The sequence below is a fragment of the Lagenorhynchus albirostris genome, chromosome 9 (genome assembly GCF_949774975.1).
Source record: "Lagenorhynchus albirostris chromosome 9, mLagAlb1.1, whole genome shotgun sequence".
NCBI lineage: Eukaryota > Metazoa > Chordata > Mammalia > Artiodactyla > Delphinidae > Lagenorhynchus > Lagenorhynchus albirostris.
Window position 1 is genome coordinate 101,046,567 of NC_083103.1, and position 20,605 is coordinate 101,067,171.

Here is a 20,605-nt window from a genome sequence, read left to right on the forward strand (position 1 = left end):
TAGTGTAGATGTGTCAATCCCAATCTCCCAATTCATCCCACCACCACCCCCTGCGGCTTTCCCCCCTTGGTGTCCATACGTTTGTTCTCTACATCTTTGTGTCTGTTTCTGCCCTGAAAACTGGTTCATCTGGACCGTTTTTCTAGGTTACACATACATGTGTTAATATATGATATTTGTTTTTCTCTTTCTGACTTACTTCACTCTGTATGACAGTCTCTAGATCCATCCACGTCTCTACAAATGACCCAATTTCGCTCCTTTTTATGGCTGAGTAATAATACTCCATTGTATATATGTACCACATCTTCTTTATCCATTCGTCTGTCGATGGGCATTTAGGTTGCTTCCATGACCTGGCTATTGTAAATAGTGCTGCAGTGAACATTGGGGTGCATGTGTCTTTTTGAATTATGGTTTTCTCTGCGTATATGCCCAGTAGTGGGATTGCTGGGTCATATGGTAATTCTATTTTTAGTTTTTTAAGGAACCTCCATACTGTTCTCCATAGTGGCTGTATCAATTTACATTCTCACCAACAGTGCAAGAGGGTTCCCTTTTCTCCACACCCTCTCCAGCATTTGTCGTTTGTAGATTTTCTGATGATGCCCATTCTAACCGGTGTGAGGTGATACCTCATTGTAGTTTTGATTTGCATTTCTCTGATTAGTGATGTTGAGCAGCTTTTCATGTGCTTCTTGGCCATCTGTATGTCTTCTTTGGAGAAATGTCTATTTAGGTCTTCTGCCCATTTTTGGATTGGGTTGTTTGTTTTTTTAATATTGAGCTGCATGAGCTGTTTATATATTTTGGAGATTAATCCTTTGTCCGTTGATTCATGTGCAAATATTTTCTCTCATTCTGAGGGTTGTCTTTTCGTCTTGTTCGTAGTTTCCTTTGCTGTGCAAAAGCTTTTAAGTTTCATTAGGTCCCATTTATTTTTGTTTTTATTTCCATTACTCTAGGAGCTGAATCAAAAAATACCTTGCTGTGATTTATGTCAAAGAGTGTTCTTCCTATGTTTTCCTCTAAGAGTTTTATAGTGTCCGGTCTTACATTTAGGTCTCTAATCCATTTTGAGTTTATTTTTGTGTATGGTGTTAGGGAGTGTTCTAATTTCATTCTTTTACATGTAGCTGTCCAGGTTTCCCAGCACCACTTATTGAAGAGACTGTCTTTTCTCCACTGTATATCCTTGCCTCCCTTGTCATAGATTAGTTAACCACAGGTGCGTGGGTTTATCTCTGGGTTTTCTATCCTGTTCCATTGATCTGTATTTCTGTTTTTGTGCCAATACCATATTGTCTTGATTACTGTAGCTTTGTAGTATAGTCTGAAGTCAGGGAGTCTGATTCCTCCAGCTCTTTTTTTTTCCCTCAAGACTGCTTTGGCTATTCGGGGTCTTTTGTGTCTCCATACAAATTTTAAGATTTTTTGTTCTGGTTCTGTAAAAAATGCCCATAACCAGTGTTTTTAATGACTGTGTTATAATCCAGTGTGGATGTCACAGTTACCTAATTATTCCCCTATGTTAGGCAGTATCTAGTTTTTTCTATTGTAAGCACTGTTGTAATGAATGGTACAGTTTTTCCTTTTGCCAGTAGGATGGGTTCTCAGTGTAATTACTAGGTCAAAGGGCATGAACATTTTAGTGGTTGATAAATACTGCTCAAGTGCTTTCCAAGAGAGGAATACCAGTTTGTGTGTTTGGGTGCTGTCTTTTGTTTATATTCTAATTGGCCATGTTTCTGATTGCTATTCTTTCCTCCCGTGTGTTCAGATTTAAACCTCTTCCTATATATTATCTATCCCAGTGCTGTCCAATAGAATTTTCTGCAATGATAGAAATATTCTGTAATCTTCTCTGTCCAGTGCTGTATCCACAAGCCGCATGTGACCATTGAGCATTTGAAGTGTGGTTAGTGTGACTGAGGAACAGAATTTTTTTTTTTCTCCTGGCCGCACCACTTGGCTTGCGGGATCTTAGTCCCCCACCCAGAGATTGAACCCAGGTCCCTGCAGTGGAAGCTTGGAGTCCTAACCACTGGACCACTAGGGAGTTCCCTGAGGAACAGAATTTTTAATTTAATTTAAAACTAAACAGCACATGTGGCCAGTGGGACGGCACAGCTCTAAACCCATTTTATACCGTGGGCGTGTCTGCTACTTTTCACTCTTCTACTTGGTTGAATTTGCCCCCTTGCACGCTGCTTCCTTTTCACTCTTGTACTTGGTTGAATCTGCCTCCTTGCACGCTGCTTCCTGACCCCAGCTGGAGTAGTTTTTTTTACCTAAACTTGGCCTTCTGGACTAGTTAGGGACAGCAAGCACACTTGTTTTGTTCACAAGTAATGTCCGTGTACTCAGGGACCTCACTGCTTCCCTGTTGTTTAATACAACAGTGTGAAGACTAACTGGTTTACTGTCCTGCCTAATGTGTGCATTCCTAAATAATGTCATCCTTCTTAGTCAGACCATGTACTTTCATCTCCCTTTAGTTGGTTGCTTTTCTATTATTAATAGTTTTAGCTTTTCAGCCAAATATCTGATACTGGTGTATGTTCTGTTTAGCAGGGACGGTAAGAGAAGGCCAGCTAAATGGCTCAGAAGGCCAGCTAAATGGCTCATCGACAGCACACAGTGAAATGAGAGGTATACTGTTTCCTGTTCTACTATTTGTCAGTTTGTCAGCAGAAAATGCTTTCCCAGAACTTAGTTAAGACCTTGGAGAACCTCTCCTACCTATTAAAGCGTCTGTATTTTCCCAAGTCTGTTACAAGTTTCCTAGTATCTTGTGTCTTGTCTTCTGAAGGGTTAAGCTTGACTTAAATTTCTGCAGCTTTAGATGTGTAAACCTGTTTTGTGAAACTTCACTTAACTCTCTCCCTTCTCTCCACAGACTGTAGTACATGAGAGGGCTAGAGGAATCACCACCATTAGCCCAAGCTGTAAGGGCCTACCGTGGACAGTGTTTAACAAGTAAACTCACAAGAACCCAAAACAGCTCCTAGGAACTACCAGAACGCAGAGGTTGAAGGCCGGGGTTAGTGGGCGGGTGTCGCAGCTTACCCCTTCGTGCCGTGCCGGCTGTTTCCTGATCCTCTGCGGCCTGTTCCAGTTCAATACCCAAGTGACAAGGGACCTGGAGGCCGCCCCGCCCCACCCCCAGGCTGGACAGGCCTATGTCCACACAGCAGATCCACGGGACATCTCTACCGACCGTGACCACAGCTCCGCATGAAGAACTCGGGATCTAGATGCCACGGGATCGCCGCGGCCCTTGTTGCAGTTTTGTACTCTATACTTGGTTTTTCAGTTAAGCTTAATGGCATTTTTAAAACATGGCTTGAAGCTCTAGTTTTCTAGATCTTTTACAGTGTACAGTCTTTTACATAATTGAGTTGTATTAAAAGCTTGTTCATTTACTTCCCAGGGCCCCAGCTCTACTTTGAGTCACTTTAGAAAACTCCTAACCTGCAAAGATACAAGCCGAATTTAAATTTTAAAAGTTCTCTTCTTTCACCTTGGGGGAAGGTGACCTCATTCTTGGGACAACTACTTATTTTTACCTGATTCCTCAGCATTATCAATTCCTGTTTCCCTTCTTACCATAAATCCTAGAACTACAGTGTGATGTAGGATTTTAGTTTTGAATCCTCCTGTAAAATAACTCCAAGACCTAAAAGGCAATTTATTTATGAAATTTATTTTCTTATATAAATTATGTATTTCTCTGGGCAGACAGCCTTCACCTTATTGCACTAAGAGCACATCTGTAATACCAAGCTACAGGACAAGTCTTAACAAGGTCTGTATTCAACGTAGCACTTGTCTACCAGGCACTGTAGAGGATGAGGAGAAGCCAGGATCCATCCCAGGTGAAGAAGGGGCAGGGGGCAGTGTGTCTCCCCTTTTGACAGTTGGTTTTCTCCCGGGAAGGGGAACATGCAAAGTTATGTCTGGATTCTGAAAGTGGGAGGAGATCTTGGAGGCTGAGAAGCCCAGTGCAGCACTGCAGCTCGGCTCCCTTCATCTCTGAGGGGAGCAGGGACTCCTCTTTCACTCATCTGTAACACATCACTGTGGCCTAGCTGATGCTTCGGGGAAACGGGGCCAGGGGTCATCCTGGAATCAGCAGCAATTAAGAACAGGCCATACACTGCCACAGTGTGGGGGTGTCGTCCTGGCCCCAGGGACCTGAAAGCTGTGTATATCCTAGGGGGAGGTGCCACTCAAGACCCAGAGCTGGCTCTGGAAGTCTCTTTATCTAATGGAGCAGGGGATGATGCTCGGACGTCCCCATGACCACACTTAACTAGCAAAGCTCTGGTGCTGGATCTTCTAACCATTGGTCAAAGCTGTAATGAGACCGAGTCTGTAGGCAGAGTGAAAAGGGATGCCTGAGTGAGTAGGAAGGGGGAGGAGCATGGGGCTGGGGGCAGGTAATGGGCAGTGACTGTAACATGATTAGGCCCTCCTCACAGAGGGAGGCTGGGCTGAACAGGGAGTGGGGTTAGGAGGGGCTGCAAGCCCTCGCCTGGAGCTCCCTCACTCTGCCTTTGAACTACACTGAAGACAAGTTGCTCACATACTCTAAAGCACATTCTTGATACAGGGATGGGGGCTTTGGGGGTAAGCGGTGATTTGGTATTGGCCAAGAGCCACGTTAAGCCTTCATGAGGGCAGCCACCACGGCCTTGGCGTTGAGACTGCGTAGGTCACAGTAGGTCTGGCCGGTGCCCACAAAGACGATGGGTTTGCTTGTGATATAGGTCATAGAAATAGCAGCTCCCACCTGAAGCAGAGAAAGGGGATACCCAGTCAACTCCAGGTCACTCCTTTTCACCCCCTAAGCAACAGGAGGCTTTGGAGCCAGTGTGCCCTTAGAGCCTCTGCTCCCTTGTGAAGGATGGCCATTCCCCTCTCCCAGTCCCACTCTGCCCTGTGTCGTCCATATCTACCTTGTCATCGATGGTATCAAATTTGGTAAGGACAATGCCATCAATGAGCCGAGGTGTCTGGGCCATAGAATGGTCAGCCAAGGCCCTGTTGAACTTGACCTGGAAAGGAGGAACATGACGTTAAGTATAAGATGCACCTCAAGTGGCCAGAGCTGAGGTTGGAAAGAGAACCAAGCCCTAGCTCTCACCAGCTGGTCCACGGCCTCATTGCCTACTAAGGCCTCCCCCACAAACAGCACCAAGTCGGGTGTGTTGACAGTAATGAGCTTGGCCAGGGCAGTCATCAGAGGGGCATTGTCCTGCATGCGGCCAGCTGTGTCCACCAGCACCACATCAAAGCCTTGGTTACGTGCTAGAGAGAAAAAAAGTGGTCAAGTCAAAACTCCTGGACTGTCACGTTTCCAGCTTTCCTCTCAGGAAGTCCCAAACTGGCCATATTAGAAGTCTACCTGTTTATTTCCTTAGGTTACAAGGTAGTGTAAGAAAAAATTCCCATACTCGGCCATCAAGCATATTTAGGAAAAGGGTGGCAGTAGGTAAAGGTGACCAAATAGAGATAAACAAATATACTAGGTTTGCCTGCACCTACACTTATTACCCCAAAGCAGATCACGGCATGTCACTAATCCTGACCTGTTACCGTGCAGAAAGCTGGTGGTAGGGTAACCCCGGTCCTCTGCAAGTTCCAAGAGAACCCAAGGAGAAAAGGGGCCCAGACAAGCCCCCCAGCTTTCTGTGCACTGTACCAAAGGCAATGGCTTCCATGGCGATGCCAGCAGCGTCCTTGCCGTAGCCCTTCTCAAACAACTGCACCATGGCGCGGCCGCCGTGATTCTCGGGGGGGTGCAGGGCGCGCAGACGTCGGGTGTGTGTCCGCAGCTGCTCCACAGCCCCAGCACGGAATGTATCACAGGCAGCAATGAGGACACTGAAGCCATTCTCTAACAGCCAGAAGGAAATCTGCAAAAGAGGCAAAGAAAACTGTCACCTAGACCCAGAGGTGCCAGGAAATGCAGCGTGAAGAAATGGTGTCAGAGACGGGCTGCGGAACTGCACCGACCTTGGCAAGGTTAGTAGACTTCCCCACGCCATTCACACCACAGAAGGTGACCACGTAAGGGCGCTGATGACGCTGGGCATCCATGATGTCCCGGAGCATGTCCACGCGGCGCTGCGGCTGCAGAATCTGCACCAGGGACTCCTGGAGAGCTAGCTTGACGGTGGAAGTCACCGCTGAGGTGCGGGCAGAGGTGTATCAGTGAAGCCCAAGTCACGGGCTCCAGGAGTGCCCAGCCCCTTTCTGAGCTAAAGGAACTAGGAGCCTGCCCAGGAATCCTAGGCACTTTACAAGTATTCGTTCATTTTAGTCCTAATTTAGTGCTCATCAACACCCAAAGTCCAAGTTACGAAATAGAAATTTATGTTACGGGATTTGTCAAAAGTCACGCACCTAGTAAGAACGGAGGTGGACGCGGTGGCCTCCTGGGGTGTGTGACGCCCACCCAAGCACTTCCAGGTCCAGGGAGATACTTACTGCTGAACGTCCCCATCACCTTCCCTTCCAGCTTGTTCGCAACAGATTCACAGAGTTGGACCGCAATGTCTGCTGCCACGTTCTTAGCTGAGAAGAGGGGGAAAGGCGTGGTATGAGTGCTCCAGCAGCAGTGAACAACCCCTATGGTACAGCCATTCTGCCCCCCACCGTCCCTACCCCAGAAACACGAGTCCACCCGTTCCTGACTCACCAATGAGATGGTCACGCATCTTGTCCAGCACAGATTCCATGTCTTCACGACTCAAGCTCTTGGAACCCACAAGGCCCTTCAGCATCCCAAACATGCCACCCAGAGTCCCCCTGGTAGCACTGCAGGCACAGAAGGTCACAGATGCACATGTGGCCAGCAGGCAGCGGCCACGCCTCCTCAGTTCTGGAGCCCCGCCCACCAGCCACCACCGCGGACCTCCTACCTAGGTTTGGTGGAGTTTTGAGCGGCCCCTTCGTCATCTGAGCTGCTGCAGTCCAGATCCTGAAGCTGCCTCCCAGACCCAGTCCCTCGAATCTGGAGGGTATGCGGAAAAGGAGATGGGATCAAGAACACGATGGGCTGTGGGGGGGAAAGCCTGGATTTACCCTGTCTACACTGCTCCACCTCTTCGATTCAGGAAGCTCCAAATGTAACTCACCCCTCGCGCCAAGGACTCAAGAGTACTGCCCTCCTCATCTCTCCTTCCTCCCCCAGTTCTTATTAACATTGGCCTTCACTCTGGCCCTGCTGCCTCTTACCAAGTTGATGTCCTCGGGCGGAGTGCCCTCGGGGGCCCCATTGGCGGTAGGAGCGCTATAGTCCAGGACTTCCTTGTTGACAGAGCCACCCAGTGCCCACACCCGGGGCGCTTTTTTGCCCTTCTCCTTGGGAGCATCTGACTTACTGGACTTGCTGCAAAGGGTTACAGCACAAAGGGTTCCGATGAAGAAGCAGGAGAGGAAACATCCACCCCAGAGACAAGGAGTCCCTCGCCCCCAACGTGTCTAGATAGCAGTACGTATGGCAAAAGCTGGAATGGTCACCTGGACTTCTCCATACCCCTCCCATGCTTCTGAATGAACTCTTCTCGCTTCCTGCGGATTAGTTCCTCTTTGGAAAGTTCTATCCCGTTCTCAGGCCCCACTGGGAGACCTGACTTTTCTGCAGGGACTGCTTTGCTGGTAGCCAAAGGGCCATCAGAACCTGTCAAGGAGAAAACTCACTGGGGAAAAAAAGACCAAATTCCAACAAAACAGACAAATAGGGAAAAGCCTTCCAAATCATTAAGACGAAACTAGGAACAAACATCTAGGGGATCGCGAGGACCGGGGACGACGGTGAGGGTGGTGGGCACCGGAGCAAGGGAAGGGCGGGAAACCACTCCAGCCCACCTTACCGACTTCTCATGCCCCCAGGTGTCCAAGTTCAAACTCACCTTCCTTCTTGGCCCCCTTGTTTTTTTTGCTGTTCTTGGCTTTTTCCTTAGGCTTTTCACCCCGTGTCTCAATCATGGACCTCACAGGTTTCTTGGCCTTTTCAGAATCTTCAAATTTCTTCATGGTTGTGGGAGCACGGACCTTACTGCTCTCCTCCGCTTCACTAAAGAGAAAAGGGAACAGTCCAAATGCAGGAGAAGGGCCCTCACACCCAGAGGATAACCAGAACGGAGCAGCAAACTCAGGAGTGCCTTTCAATCCACAACATACTGCCGTCCACCCGCCCTCGGGAAGGAAGGAAGCTCAAGTCACAGAGACTATTTTGGAGAGGGGAGGCCTCTCACCGAAGGAGCCGCAGAAAGTCATTCTGGAAATCAAAAGTGCCATTCAGTAGACTTAAGGCACTTTGCTGTTGGATCTCAGTGCGGTACTTGTCACGAAACAGCCGGTGCACGTCGTCTATCAACTTGTCTACGTACGTCAGTGTTAGGATCTTCTGAAAACCTACCTGTTTAGGGAAAGAAACAGAGCCAAGAGATCTGCTCACATGCCAGCCCAGAACAGAGGGAAGCCAACTCAGCCTAGCCCTTCAGAGACTGGCTCGGCCACCTGGCAGGTTTCCCTGACCTAGGAGCAGCCAAGCCCTCTGACTGGGCCCGAGAGCTTCTCCCCTTTCCCCCTCCACCCTCCGTGTCTTCTCAGTTACTTCATCGTAAACACTGGGTGCAATTAATCAGGGTTTTCTGAATAATCAGGACTCCGTGGTGACTATAATCATTGCCCCTCTAAAATACCCCCACTTACCACAAACACCAGCTCAAACTGGTTGTCCAGTTTATACTTGAGCGTGAGTGCCTCATGGGTGAAGGAGTTGTTACCTCCCCTTTCCTGGAAAAAGAGTATGTCTCAGAGTTCAGACTGTCCCAACACGTAGACTTGGGCCTCTCCAGGATTGCCTTTGGAGAAGAACTAGACACTCCCCCAAACTCAAACCTGTCCCCAGGGCAAGAAGATTCAGGGGAGCTGCTCTTCAGCATTCCTCCTGCGAGAAAAGGAGACACCGAGCTTGGGGGAAAGGGGCAAAGAGGTGGGAGGGGAGGACACGTGCGAGCCAGATGGGAAGGAGTCCTCATCTCATATAAACAATCAGACTTACTAGCAGCTGTACACTATCTACAGTTCTTAAAGGCCGTTTTTCCAGCCATTATCTCACCCGGCCTTCGAAACAACAGAAAACCAAGCTGCTGGGGGCGAATGGAGGGAACGACGCTAAGTCTCAATAGACTACGGATTCCGGCCAGAGTCCCAGAAAGAGAAGGGGGAGGGGACAGCGCAAAGTTGCGGGATGGTCTGATGGGGGCGGGAGAAAAAAGTGGAGTCACAGTTACGAGTGAGTGGCCGGTTTGAGGTGGGCCGACGGGGTGGGAGGGAGGCGCGGGATCAGTCGAGGGGGGACTAGGGACCGGGTCAGGGGGACGAGCCCAGAGTTCTGATCCCGCGGGGGCAGTACCTGCAGCAACACGGAACGAATCAACGCGTTAACTGGCCCGGTGCATGAGTCGCTCACGCCCTGGAAGCACCAGAGCACTAGCCCGCCTTTGGAGAAAATGGTGAAGAAGTCGAGCATGGCGGCAACGGGAAAAGAGCCGGGGCCGGCGCCGGGAACTCAGGCCGCGATCGCCCCCGCTTCCTGCTGCGCCAAGCGCGGGACACGTCACACCAGCGGCCCCGGAAACCTGCTCAGCCGCACTTCCGTTTAGCGCAGTACCCTGGGTCCCTCCCCAGCTCGGCCAGGGGACGCGTAGGTCTGACGTAACGCCGGGCACGCCAATGGCGGGTGGGGGCGGGCCTGGGCGGGGCTCCAGGCAGTTAAGGGACAGTACGGCCGCCTATAGGGTGGAGGGGTGGGGCCCGCAGGGGCCGCTGGCCAATGGGCGCGCTCGAATGAACTGCAGGCGACGCGTAGCAGTGACGACGGGCTGGGACCTTGCCGGGGTAGGGCGCCCCAATCCTAGCTGCCGAGAGCCCCAGGGCCATGATTCGGAGGGCGCTGCGGCTCGGCTTGGGCCCGGGCCTCTTGGGCCGGGGGCTAGGCGCACACAGAGAAGGCTCTACTCTGGGTAAAGCTGAGGGCAGCGGAGGGTATCGTGGTTCTGGGGTGTTCCCAATCTCCTTCAGGACTCGAGGTCCCGGTCCGAGTCCTGTGACCTTCAGGACTCGAGGTCCCGGTCCGCGTTGGGAAGAGAGTGGGTCGCTGGGAGCAGGAGGTAACCTTGCCTGCCGGAGCTTGTAGAGCCTGGACAGGGGTATGGATGCCAGTGTTGCCCTTCTCAGGTGACATATCCCAGATCCTTCTGTGCCTGAACTTACCACCAGAATAGCAGCCAGGCAGATTCATTGGTGGCACAGAAGTGCATGAAGTCCTGCTCGCGTGCAGGATGCTGTGCTTAGTGTTGTGGCCGTGAAGGAGGAAAGAAGAGAAAGAGAGGATTCGATATATGTCCTGCAGGTGCCTGAAGTGTAGCTGGAGAGGGAAGGCTTTAGTAGACCGGTTCAAGACTGGAGAGAACCCAACTCGGAGGATACCCTGCACTGCCAGTGCCAATAGCTAGTGTAATTATAGCAGTACATGGAACAGGTGGGAACGGAGATCAGCCTTGAAAGATGATGTTTACTGGCTCAAGGAAAGCATGAGTTCCAGGTTCTGGGGAACTGAGCAAAGGTTAGGAGGAGGAAAGTATTGTTCTTGTGCAAGGGATCAGCAAAGGCCATCCAGATAGAGAGTTTGAGTAGTAGTATGAAATGTACTCAGGACAGGTAAGGTTAAGTCCAGGTCAAAGAAGGATTCGAATGCAGAGAAGAGTTTGAACTTTGAATTGGAGACAGTGAGAGAAGACTTGGAGATTCATGAGTTAGGTGTGAAAGACAAAAGGATTCATGTATTCAAGATATTTATTGAGCACTTAGGATGTGCCAGGTACTGTTCTAGACTGGAGATTCTATGGAGAAGGTAGACATAGTACAGCATGAAGCAATCACAGATAAACTCAAAGTTGCAAGTGTGTTGCATGCTGCAAAAGAGTGGTTCATGCAGCTATGAGATATCATGACAGGAGAACTTGGCACAGTCTAGGGGGTCAGGAAAGAAGGCATCCCTGAGAAAATGATAACTGAGCTGAGATCTAAAGGAAGCAAGGAGTTAGCTGGGCAAAGAAGTGGGCACAGAGTTTCAAAGCAGGGAGAACACCTGTGTGGATCCCCTGTGGCGGGAATGAAGGGGCTGAGGCTGGAGCGTTCAGGGAGGACAGGGCAAACAGGAGCCAGATCATGCAGTGTCTCGCAGGCCACATGAAAGATTTTGGACTTTTATCCTTAGGGTAATGGAAACCCACTGGAGGGTTTTAAGCAAGAGAGTGTGTGATTAATTAGTGTTTAGAAGAGATCATTCTAGCCGTGATATAGAAAAGAAGTTGGGGGGTTAGACAAGAGGGGAATGAGTGGAAACAGGAGCTTTTAACAGTTTAGGTGGGAGAGACATCGTGGTTTGGTCTAGGGCAGTGGTGGTAGAGATGGGGAAAAAAGGGGACAGAGATTGGGGAGATATTTAAGAGGCAAAGTCATCAGGACTTGATAACAGACAACATGAATGTAGGTTTGCTGTTGGCGATGGAGATCCAGGATAAGGTGCCACTCAGAGGTCCGTGCTTCAGAGGGCAGTGCGGCTCTAGGTGTGCTGGGATCTCTTGGTCCAGGAGCCTGGGCTCAGGGGAGAGAGAGGTCTGCACAGGAGAGAAATACGTGTAAGTCCCCTAGCCAGTGGAGAGAATAGAGAGTGTCGGTTTTAGGAAGTTGAATCTTGCAGTGCTGGGTATAATGCACTCAAAGGAAGTGAGACTCTGGTGTAGAGAACATGAAGCCAAGCTGTGGAGTGCTGCTGGGTGCGAGTTGACCTCGTGAGAAGGAATGGCAGTGAGGACTGAACACTTGGTGTTCCGTTTAGCCCACCTTTTCCTGTGCCCATCCTCTAACACACACACCCCTCCACCTCCCGGAAAGGAGATGTATGGCCCTCTTTGACCATAACTATCCCACAGACTGGCATGGAAAGGTGTCGGAGATTAAGAAGAAGATCCAGTCCGTCCTTCCTGGAGGGGCCTGGAGTCCGCTATGTGACACCAGCCACCTGCCCCCTGAACACTCCGATGTGGTGATTGTTGGCGGTGGGGTGCTTGGCCTGTCCGTAGCCTATTGGCTGAAGAGGCTGGAGAAGCGGCAAGGTGCCATTCGGGTGCTGGTGGTGGAGCGGGACCACACGGTGAGGTCTGGGGTGGGGCAGAGTCAGGAGTGGGGTGCAGACCCGTATTTTCTTAAGGACTCGAGGGGAAGAGAGAAGAGGAAAGACTTCAGTGTTTGCAGGGCCAAAGGGCAGGGACTGTGCTTTGGCCCTTGTTGAGAAATAGCCCCATGTTCTTCCTCCCTCAAACCAGAGACCTTGACAATAAGGTTTTTGCTTTGGGAAGCAAATTTCCCAACGTTGTATGTCTTGAGATCTCAGAGGTCTGGCCTGCATTCGAGCTGTGGTTAACACAAACAGCTGTCACGACGCCCTTGGAGGTTCCATTACTTCTGAGGTTTCTGCTCTTTAACTGTTCCTGTTTAGCACTGCCAGCTAGTCACGAATCTTGCTCCTTTGGCCACATCCCTGTTTTCCACGTCCGTCTGCTGCCTTGCACTTCCAGGCCATTACCATTTTGTACGACGGCGCCCAGCCCTTTTTAGTTGACTGAGCCTCTCTGCTCTGTGTATCTTCTAATAAGGATTTTAATAGCTGTTGTCCTGGTTGGGCTGCTGGTTGACTTGCATATAGGTTTCTGCAAGTTTAGATTATAAACTTGCAAGTAGGACTCCCCTTTAACTTTGGGCACGTGGGACTTCCCTGGCAGTCCAGTGGTTAAGAGTCCACACTTCCACTGCAGGTGGCCCAGGTTCCATCCCTGGTCAGGGAACTAAGATCCCGCAAGCAGCAGCGTGGCCAAAAAAAAATTAACTTTGGGTATGTGACTCTCACCCTCCAGTACGGTATTCTGCTCACACGGAACAGGGCCCACATCGCCTTCTCTTGTCTTTCCACAGTATTCCCAGGCCTCCACCGTGCTTTCTGTGGGTGGGATTCGTCAGCAGTTCTCGTTGCCTGAGAACATCCAGCTCTCCCTCTTTTCGGTTGAATTTCTCCGGAACATCAATGTACGTGCTGTGAGATTTGGGGGTGGGGTGGTGACCCCTCCTTTAGCCCAGAGAGGGGAGCAGCCCAGCTGGCTGGGCGAGCATATGGGCAGCTAGGAGTTGGAACCCCCGGTTTTCTTCCCAGCGGCGGTGCCCGGAGAGAGCTTCCCTCTGGGTCGGGGCACCGAGCCCGGGGGCTGTGGTGAGAAAGCCAGGAAAGCTCTCCCTCCCTTCTTGAAGTCAGCTTCTTGGAGGAGCTTTTCTTTGCACACAGGAGTACCTGGCCGTGGTCGATGACCCTCCCCTGGACCTCCAGTTCAACCCCTCTGGTTACCTCTTTCTGGCTTCAGAGGAGGGGGCTACGATCATGGAAAACAACGTGAAAGTGCAGAGGTGGGCGCCCGGCACGGCTGCCACGCTGCGTCTCAGCTGCCCGCACGCAGTGGGCTCTGACTCACTTTAGGAGCCGGGGTGACGGAGCCAATGAGACAGGCCCTGCTCCCTAGGAGCTCAGTCTGTCAGGAAGACGCGCACGGGCAAACCTCCGAAGCCCTGTGCTAAGTGCTGTAACACAGACACGGACAAAGCACTGCCGCGGTGGTTCCTAAATTCCCAGGTGATGAGAACCACCCAGGACACATCCCTCCTAATAAGTCAGGATCTCTGAGGAGGGGCCCGCAAATCTGCAAATGTTTTCTCTAAGAGCCAGAGAGCTAAGCTCGTAGGCTTTGCCGGCCATACCGGGACTCGTGTAAAAGGCTGTGGGTCTCATGACCCGTCAGTCAGGACTATCATCTGAGCCTGTGAGCTCATCACTGGGCCCCAACGCCCCATCTGTTACCCTGGGCTCTAATCCCGGCCCGGGTTCACACCTCCTCACTGCAAGATTGCTCCCCAGCACCGTGCCAGGGTCTCCTCCACCCTCCTCTCGTCCAGGCCATCCTGCCCCCATATGGCTGTGCAGGCAGCCTGATCTCTGTGCCTGAGACCCTTTAGCAGAACCTTCTACGAGTTTCACTAGTGACATCAGGTCACGTCCTAAATGCATTATAAATGTTAACTTGTTTAATCATCAGAACATGCCCATTTTACATGTGAGAAAACTGAGGCCCCCAGAGCTAGTAAGTGGTGGCGCTGGGACTTGAACCAGGCAGTTCGCCTTGTGAGTGTGTCCTTTTAGCGCATACAATGCTGTCTTTGGGCATGAAGGTCCCAGAAGGAGATAGTTGTGCTGGTGAGCAGGATTGTTCTAGGAGGTGGACGGGAAGGCTGTCCTGGGCAGAAGGAGTGGAGGGAACAGAGTGACCCGCCCTGTTGTGAAAGCACGAGGAACAGTTAGGGGGTAATAAGGCGTTTAGCGTGGCCAAAGGGAGGCCAGGGTGTCATAAAGGAAACGGGGTCAGATGCTGAAGAGCCTTGACTAGGAGCTTGCTCTTTTCCAGGAAGCAAGGAGGATACGTGGGGAGTTGGGGGCAGAGGAGTGAGTTGTGGAGCTGGGGCCCATACTTCTCCCCCCAGACACTCACCCAGCACACATACATAGACCCACACATTTCTCCAGGCAGCAAGGAGCCAAAGTTTGCCTGATGTCTCCGGAGCAGCTTCGGAAGAAGTTTCCCTGGATGAACACGGAGGGAGTGGCTTTGGCATCTTACGGTGAGGCTTGCGTGCAGAGGGCGTCAGGGGTTGAGGGGCGCCTCAGGTTAGGAGTCTCGGCACCCTGCAGCCGAGTCAAGGAGGAGCGCTTCCCTCCTGGCTGCAGGGCCTCTCCCGGGCCGGGCCGGCTCTCTGTCCTTCCGCGGGATCTGACTCTGGTGCAGTTGGTCAATGTGACTCCCCAGCTTACGAGCCCTAAAGAAGATTTAGGGGTGCAGGAGAGACAACAGGAGAGGAGGGTCCTAGCCCGCCTTCACGCATCCTCGTTCTCCTCACAGGGTTGGAGAACGAAGGTTGGTTTGACCCCTGGTGTCTGCTCCAGGGGCTTCGGCGAAAGGTCCAGTCCATGGGGGTCCTTTTCTGCCACGGAGAGGTGACACGTGAGTCTGCGGCCCCATGTCCACTGCTTGTGACCTCTGCCAGCCAGGACGCCAGCCCAGACAGGGTCTTACCTTCACGCACAGGCTGAGCAAGGGCTGTGCTTTCTCAGGACAGGGGGTTCTCCCCTGGGGACTGATCCTGGGCATCCTGACCCTGGCTCCTAACTGCATTTGGCCGTGACTCGTGATCTGCTTGAAGATTTTGGCACCCTCCTGTCCTGTGCGGCCAAGTTCATCCCGGTTACCTTGTCTCTTTGCTTCAGTGTCTGTGGGAAAGCTTCCAGCCTTCCAGCTTTCTTTCCTCAGGAAACCAGTGGAATCTCCATCTCCTTCCTCTTTGAGGCCTCAAGGGCTTATTTCCTTTCCTTTTTCATGCAGGTTTCGTCTCTTCATCTAACCACATGGAGACCGCCATCGGGGAGAAGGTGACTTTGAAAAGGATCCACGAAGTCCATGTAAGTTCCCAGCCTAGGTGTCTCCTTTACCTAATGAGAAACGTAACAGCTGTCATTTTGATCTTCTGCTACCCACTTCCAGTGTGGGTAAACTGAGGTTCAGGAAGAACTGGACTGCTCCCTCCACCCCCCTCTCTGGTGCCCATAGGTGAAGGTGGACCACAGCCAGGAGTACCAGCCCGTGGAATGCTCCATAGTGGTCAATGCAGCGGGAGCCTGGTCTGGGCGAATCGCAGAGCTGGCTGGCATTGGGAAGGGGCCGTCTGGTACTCTTCAGGGTACCAAGCTGCCCGTGGAGCCGAGGAAAAGGTGACTTGCCCAGGGCCGTGGAGCGGGGTGGGGGTGAGAGGAGAGTCGGGGAGGGGAGTTGCTGTTCTCGCCGCTTCTAACGCCGCTGGTCACAGCAGGTATGTGTACTTGTGGCACTGCCCCCAGGGACCAGGCCTGGAGGCTCCGCTTGTCGCAGACCCCAGCGGAGCCTATTTCCGCCGGGAAGGACTCGGCAACAACTACCTGGGCGGCTGTAGCCCCGCTGAGGTGAGCTCTGTGGGGTCGGGGTGCCGGGGAGAAGACAGAGACCGGGTATCGCTGAGCAGTCAGGCTTCTTTGGCGGGCCTAGTGCTGGTACTGATGTCACGGTCCCCTCTGGCTTTGACTTGGGGTCTCTTACCCCCATCCACCACTTACCAAGCGGACAGATTAAAGAGGCCAGCGAGGCCTGGGTCTGATGTGTGTCCTGGGCAACGTAAGCCTTGTCCCCACCTCTGCCCCCAGGAGGAGGAACCAGACCCAGGGAACCTGGAAGTGGACCATGATTTCTTCCAGGAGAAGGTGTGGCCCCATCTGGCCCAGAGAGTACCAGCTTTTGAGACTCTAAAGGTAACTGGATGGAGACAGATGACCCCAGAGCATCTGGGCCCCGTTGGGGCCCCTGCCTCACAGGACCCGTCCCGTGAGCGCGCTCAGCGGTGGTGGAGGGTACCGTGCGCCGAGCCCAGCCGGGAGTGGGTGGGGCGGAGCGCGGGGCAGCCCTCCCAACGCACCGCGTCCTGTGCCCCGCAGGTGCGGCGCGCTTGGGCTGGCTACTACGACTACAACACCTTTGACCAGAATGGCGTGGTGGGCCCTCACCCCCTCGTCGTCAACATGTACTTTGCGACGGGCTTCAGTGGCCACGGGCTCCAGCAGGCCCCCGCCGTGGGCCGGGCTGTGGCAGAGGTGATGCTGGAGGGCCACTTCCAGACCATCAACCTGAGCCCCTTCCTCTTCAGCCGCTTTTACTTGGGAGAGAAGGCCCAAGAGCACTGTATCATCTGAGCCCCGCCCCTGGCCCGTGCTCACACCGCCTCACTGCTAGATTGCTCCCCAGCACCACCAGGGTCTCCTCCGCCCCCCTCTCGTCCAGGCCATCCTGCCCCCGTATGGCTGGGCAGGCGGGCCAACCACTGCCTAAGGCCCAGGCTGACAGAGAACGATGGGGTGGGACCCCAGGACTGATCATGGCCCAGGCTGATGCCACCCACCAGGAGCCCAGCCGGACAGAACACCTCGGAGGACCTGAGCACCGTGGCCCAGGACTGGCTCCTTCGTGGGACCGACCCAGAAAGACTGCCTCTGCCCCTGTCGGCAGAGCCCAGGCAGGGAGCATTCTGGGGCAGCCCGACCCAGGTCTATGGACTTGTCTACTTAACCTTTTCATCGATCAAGAAACGTGATGAACGCCTTCCTTTCAGTCTTCTGTCCCTTCCTCTTTTCACCTCATGTTACCCCACTTGCCTTTGATAGCGGGCTGGGAGAAGCACAGGAGCGCTCTTAAATCCTGGGTGTTAGGCATCTGGTTTGCACGTTAGTGCCTCCTTTTCCTGAGTTCCTGACCGGGGGGGACTGTAGAGGGAAGGAAGATGTTCATTCATCAATTCATTATGTATTCAGTTCCAACTCTCGGCAGGCCCAGGGCTACATATTAGAGATATACCAGCAGGCAAAGCATGGCATGTGTTCTCCCTGGAGAGTTCTCACCTGTGCCCGGCCCCTCGCCCCTGGGTCAGCTACAGCGCAGCCCCTGCGGTGCTGGGAGAAAGCACAGGACACAGACGCCTCACCCCAGCCGGATGTTTCTCCCTGAAGGTTCCCAGGGAAGGTGACCTCTGAGCTGAACCTAAAGGATGAGCAGTTTAACACAGTGAACGCAGGGTGATCCCAGGCTGAGGGAAAAGCATATACAAAGGCCTGGGGCCAAGAATTAGCAAAATTCAAGGGACTCAGGTGGTGTGTCCCCGCTGGGTCATGGAGAGGTAGTGAGGGGCACAGCGGGGCCGGGGCCTGAAGAGCCAGCTGTGGACCTTGGCTTTTCTGTGCACAGGGGCCACTGAAGGGCTTTCAATAGGGAAGCAACATGATCAGATTCTCCTTTTAGAGAAATCAGCCTGCCTGCCTTGTGGAGAAGAGAATGATGCCGAAGCAGGAGACCAGACAGCAGGCTGTCACTATAGTCCACATGGCAGAGACAGCCAGGCCGGCACCATCACGGCAAGAGGTGCATGGACCCGAGAGGCAACTTGGCAGCAAGAAATGGGGTCACGTAAGACTCCAGGGTTCTGGCTTGGACAACTGGATGGATGTCATGCCTTTCGCAGAGATGAGCAGTGTGAGGGACAGAGTGAGTGGGACAGTTTGGGACATGTTAAGGCTCTGCCTACAGGACGTCTGGTAGAAACATCTAATAGGGGTTGACTCACGGTTGCACTGAGGGGGATGTGGGCTGTAGATGGAGATGTGGGCGTCAAGGAGAACGACGGCATCACCCTGGGAGGGGAGAAGAATAGGGGACTGGTGTGGGGCGGGGGGAAGCTGGAGGGGCTCTCGCCATATTTAAGAGATGAGGACGCTGAAGAGGTGGCCAGAGGCAGGAGAAAAGCCCAGAAAGTGAGGTGTCTCCAGAGCCTGGGAGGAAGTGTCAGTGGTATAAACACACACATGAGGGCTGGATTCAGTATCAAGAGGGTCCGTGGGGACCTTACGGAGGGCAGCCCCAGGGAGAAATGCACCCAGTGGGGTTGAGTGTGGATACTTGTTCAGAGGGAGAAGTGAGTGGGAGTAGAGACAGCTAGTAAAGTGCCCACTCCCTCCCTAAGTGGCCTGTGGGGAGAAGAATGAAACATAAAAGATGGAGGTGGACCTCCCGATCATCAGTTGGGAACAGTAGAAGCCCCTGAGTTGGGGGGTGAGGATGGGTGGGGAAGAACCAGGACCAGTTCGGTGAGCAAAAGAGGAAGAGCCACCTGAATGCGGAATGAACTCAATGAACTCACGCTGAGAGAGAGGAAACTTGCCAGGGGCCAGGGAAGCTGGCTAAACCCAGCGTCCGTGTTAACCCTGTAAGGCAGCCTCCTTTGGTGCCCAGTATCCACTCACCCTTCCTTCAGCACAGATGCCCCTATCTACTGGTCCGGAGGGAAAAGGCCTTCATCTGGCTCCTCCCCCAGAAGCTGCTTCCTCCAGGACAACAAATGCTGCGCTTGTTAGGAAGGCGGTAATGAACCCTCTGCACTCCCACAGGGCTTTATTCAGGCTACAGGACAGCACTTACCCTTGCACCTGTCTTCCCTGTGCGAGGGACACTGGGACCTAGCCTTCACCTTTGCCCCAGCACTGAGCTTGGCTGTCCTATGCTTGTCCTATCCTTGGCTCTCAGTGTGTTTACCTGAGTTCCTCTTTGCTTCCACTGGAGCCAGATCGATCCCTGGCCTCAGGGAATTTTCACTGTAACAGAGGTAAGCTGCTTGAGCACAAGTTCCAAATACCTTAAGGTCCTAGAGGGGATCTCAGCGAAGAAGATGGGAAGGGCAGGGTTAAGAAAAGTTCTGCATAAGCTGCAAAAATGACCCTTGTCAGAAGACGGGGGTTTTTGAAGAGCAGAGTTGGGAAAAGAGGACACCTTGGGTGGCGGGGACCTCAGAGCACAGGCACAGGGCAGGGAAAATGGAGGTATACCGCATGCAGAGTAAAAGGAACCCTTTTACTCTGAGCACCTGGGCACTAGGCTAGCTGTCTGACAGGCTTTATCTCATCTACTCCTTCCCACAACACTAGGAACCAGATATCATTTCCATGACGAAAGTGAACCTCGACAAGCCCCGCACTTCCCCAAGGTCTCACCTCTAACGTGATGAGCCCTGGATATGAACCCCAGCCATCTGACTCCTGAGCTCCCCCGGTATGGCCTTACACCACACTCCCTCCCAGGAGTAGCACTAATTCCTTTTCGCTGGCTGGTGAGAAAAGCAGGAAATCAGATTGAAAGGGAGATCATGAATCTTAGATCGGCCCTATTAAACCACCTCCACGCTCCAGCATTTCACCTGCACACCAGTAGGCGTGTTTCCCAAACCGGCATGCGAGGAACACTGCTCAGGAAGATACTGACATTCCCTCTGGGGTGAAACAAGCTTGGGAAATGCCAGGTGCTGTATCCCCGCCTGGGTGCTTCACGCCGCTCATCAACATCCCGAGGACGCTAAGAAGTCCCTTCACTCTAAGCCAGGCCTCGCCACCGTTTGCCCGTCACACTCGGCCAGGCGTTAGTGCCCGCGGAGCCGTACCCGCTGGGCCATGAACTTCAGGGGAGCGTGCCAGGCGCCCCGGCCCCGGGGGCTGCCCTCACGGCTGCCAAGGCCGCCGGCCTCTCCGCCTCACCACTGACTGTGTGTGGCCATTGGGAAAGTCCGGCATCATCTTCCTCACTTGCCTAAAAAGAAAAAAGGTATAAACGCTTCCCTGGCAAGGCGTCGAGAAGACTCCATGAATGAAGTAAGGAGTTTCTTTCTGTGTCCGCGACAGAGAACACAGCCGAGGCTGCAGGTTCTCCTGGTGGGTTTTGGGGAACTCGGGAGGAAAGACTTATCTCCAAGCTTCCGCCCGGTCCTTAGCTGCGCAGATGCCCACGAACCTCCCTGCGAGCCCGGGGAA

The 20,605-nt window shown here is 52.8% G+C and overlaps 3 protein-coding genes and 1 long non-coding RNA gene across 8 annotated transcripts in view; 2 read left to right on the top strand and 2 right to left on the bottom strand.

The window, feature by feature from the left end:
* Nucleotides 1-3,425, top strand: part of FAM118B (family with sequence similarity 118 member B) — a 46,429-nt gene extending 43,004 nt beyond the window's left edge. The window contains exons 7-8 of one of the 3 annotated variants that reach the window (XM_060160738.1): nt 2,572-2,652; nt 2,900-3,425. In XM_060160738.1, the coding sequence (XP_060016721.1) occupies nt 2,572-2,652; nt 2,900-2,913 (95 nt within the window). In that variant the 3' untranslated portion in view covers nt 2,914-3,425. The remainder of the gene's footprint in view (nt 1-2,571; nt 2,653-2,899) is intronic. The other 2 variants (XM_060160739.1, XM_060160740.1) reach the window with 2 other exon arrangements.
* A 262-nt stretch (nt 3,426-3,687) lies between these two features.
* SRPRA (SRP receptor subunit alpha) lies at nt 3,688-9,687 on the bottom strand. 2 transcript variants are annotated; one of them, XM_060160736.1, is made up of 14 exons: nt 9,434-9,687; nt 8,728-8,811; nt 8,268-8,431; nt 7,923-8,086; nt 7,531-7,690; nt 7,246-7,399; nt 6,930-7,021; nt 6,707-6,825; nt 6,496-6,582; nt 6,022-6,194; nt 5,708-5,921; nt 5,150-5,313; nt 4,962-5,060; nt 3,688-4,795 (listed from the first exon to the last, which is right to left on the bottom strand). In XM_060160736.1, the coding sequence occupies exons 1-14, from the start codon at nt 9,548-9,550 to the stop codon at nt 4,667-4,669; spliced, it is 1,920 nt and encodes a 639-aa protein (XP_060016719.1). In that variant the 5' UTR covers nt 9,551-9,687; the 3' UTR covers nt 3,688-4,666. The 2 variants fall into 2 exon arrangements, with proteins under 2 accessions (XP_060016719.1, XP_060016720.1); XM_060160737.1 differs by lacking the exon at nt 8,728-8,811.
* Nucleotides 9,688-9,885: 198 nt separating this feature from the next.
* Nucleotides 9,886-17,369, top strand: FOXRED1 (FAD dependent oxidoreductase domain containing 1). 2 transcript variants are annotated; one of them, XM_060160741.1, is made up of 11 exons: nt 9,886-10,043; nt 12,018-12,238; nt 13,057-13,167; nt 13,421-13,539; nt 14,708-14,802; nt 15,081-15,182; nt 15,561-15,637; nt 15,786-15,946; nt 16,045-16,174; nt 16,412-16,516; nt 16,700-17,369. In XM_060160741.1, the coding sequence occupies exons 1-11, from the start codon at nt 9,959-9,961 to the stop codon at nt 16,952-16,954; spliced, it is 1,461 nt and encodes a 486-aa protein (XP_060016724.1). In that variant the 5' UTR covers nt 9,886-9,958; the 3' UTR covers nt 16,955-17,369. The 2 variants fall into 2 exon arrangements, with proteins under 2 accessions (XP_060016724.1, XP_060016725.1); XM_060160742.1 differs by lacking the exon at nt 13,421-13,539 and having other exon boundaries at nt 14,712-14,802.
* Nucleotides 14,089-20,605, bottom strand: LOC132526427 (uncharacterized). The gene is made up of 4 exons (XR_009542565.1): nt 19,999-20,605; nt 18,376-18,442; nt 17,657-17,795; nt 14,089-15,667 (listed from the first exon to the last, which is right to left on the bottom strand). It is a non-coding gene; the product is annotated as an uncharacterized LOC132526427 (long non-coding RNA).

Excerpts from the sequence above, each read along its gene's own strand:
- SRPRA (XM_060160736.1), bottom strand. The coding sequence starts at position 9,550 with ATGCTCGACTTCTTCACCATTTTCTCCAAAGGCGGGCTAGTGCTCTGG. Across the intron at positions 6,195-6,495 it reads GGTGATGGGGACGTTCAGCA|CGGTGACTTCCACCGTCAAG; the intron begins GTAAGTATCTCC and ends CCCGCACCTCAG. Across the intron at positions 4,796-4,961 it reads TTGATACCATCGATGACAAG|GTGGGAGCTGCTATTTCTAT; the intron begins GTAGATATGGAC and ends TCTCTGCTTCAG.
- FOXRED1 (XM_060160741.1), top strand. The coding sequence starts at position 9,959 with ATGATTCGGAGGGCGCTGCGGCTCGGCTTGGGCCCGGGCCTCTTGGGC. Across the intron at positions 14,803-15,080 it reads AGTGGCTTTGGCATCTTACG|GGTTGGAGAACGAAGGTTGG; the intron begins GTGAGGCTTGCG and ends TTCTCCTCACAG. Across the intron at positions 15,638-15,785 it reads AAAGGATCCACGAAGTCCAT|GTGAAGGTGGACCACAGCCA; the intron begins GTAAGTTCCCAG and ends TGGTGCCCATAG.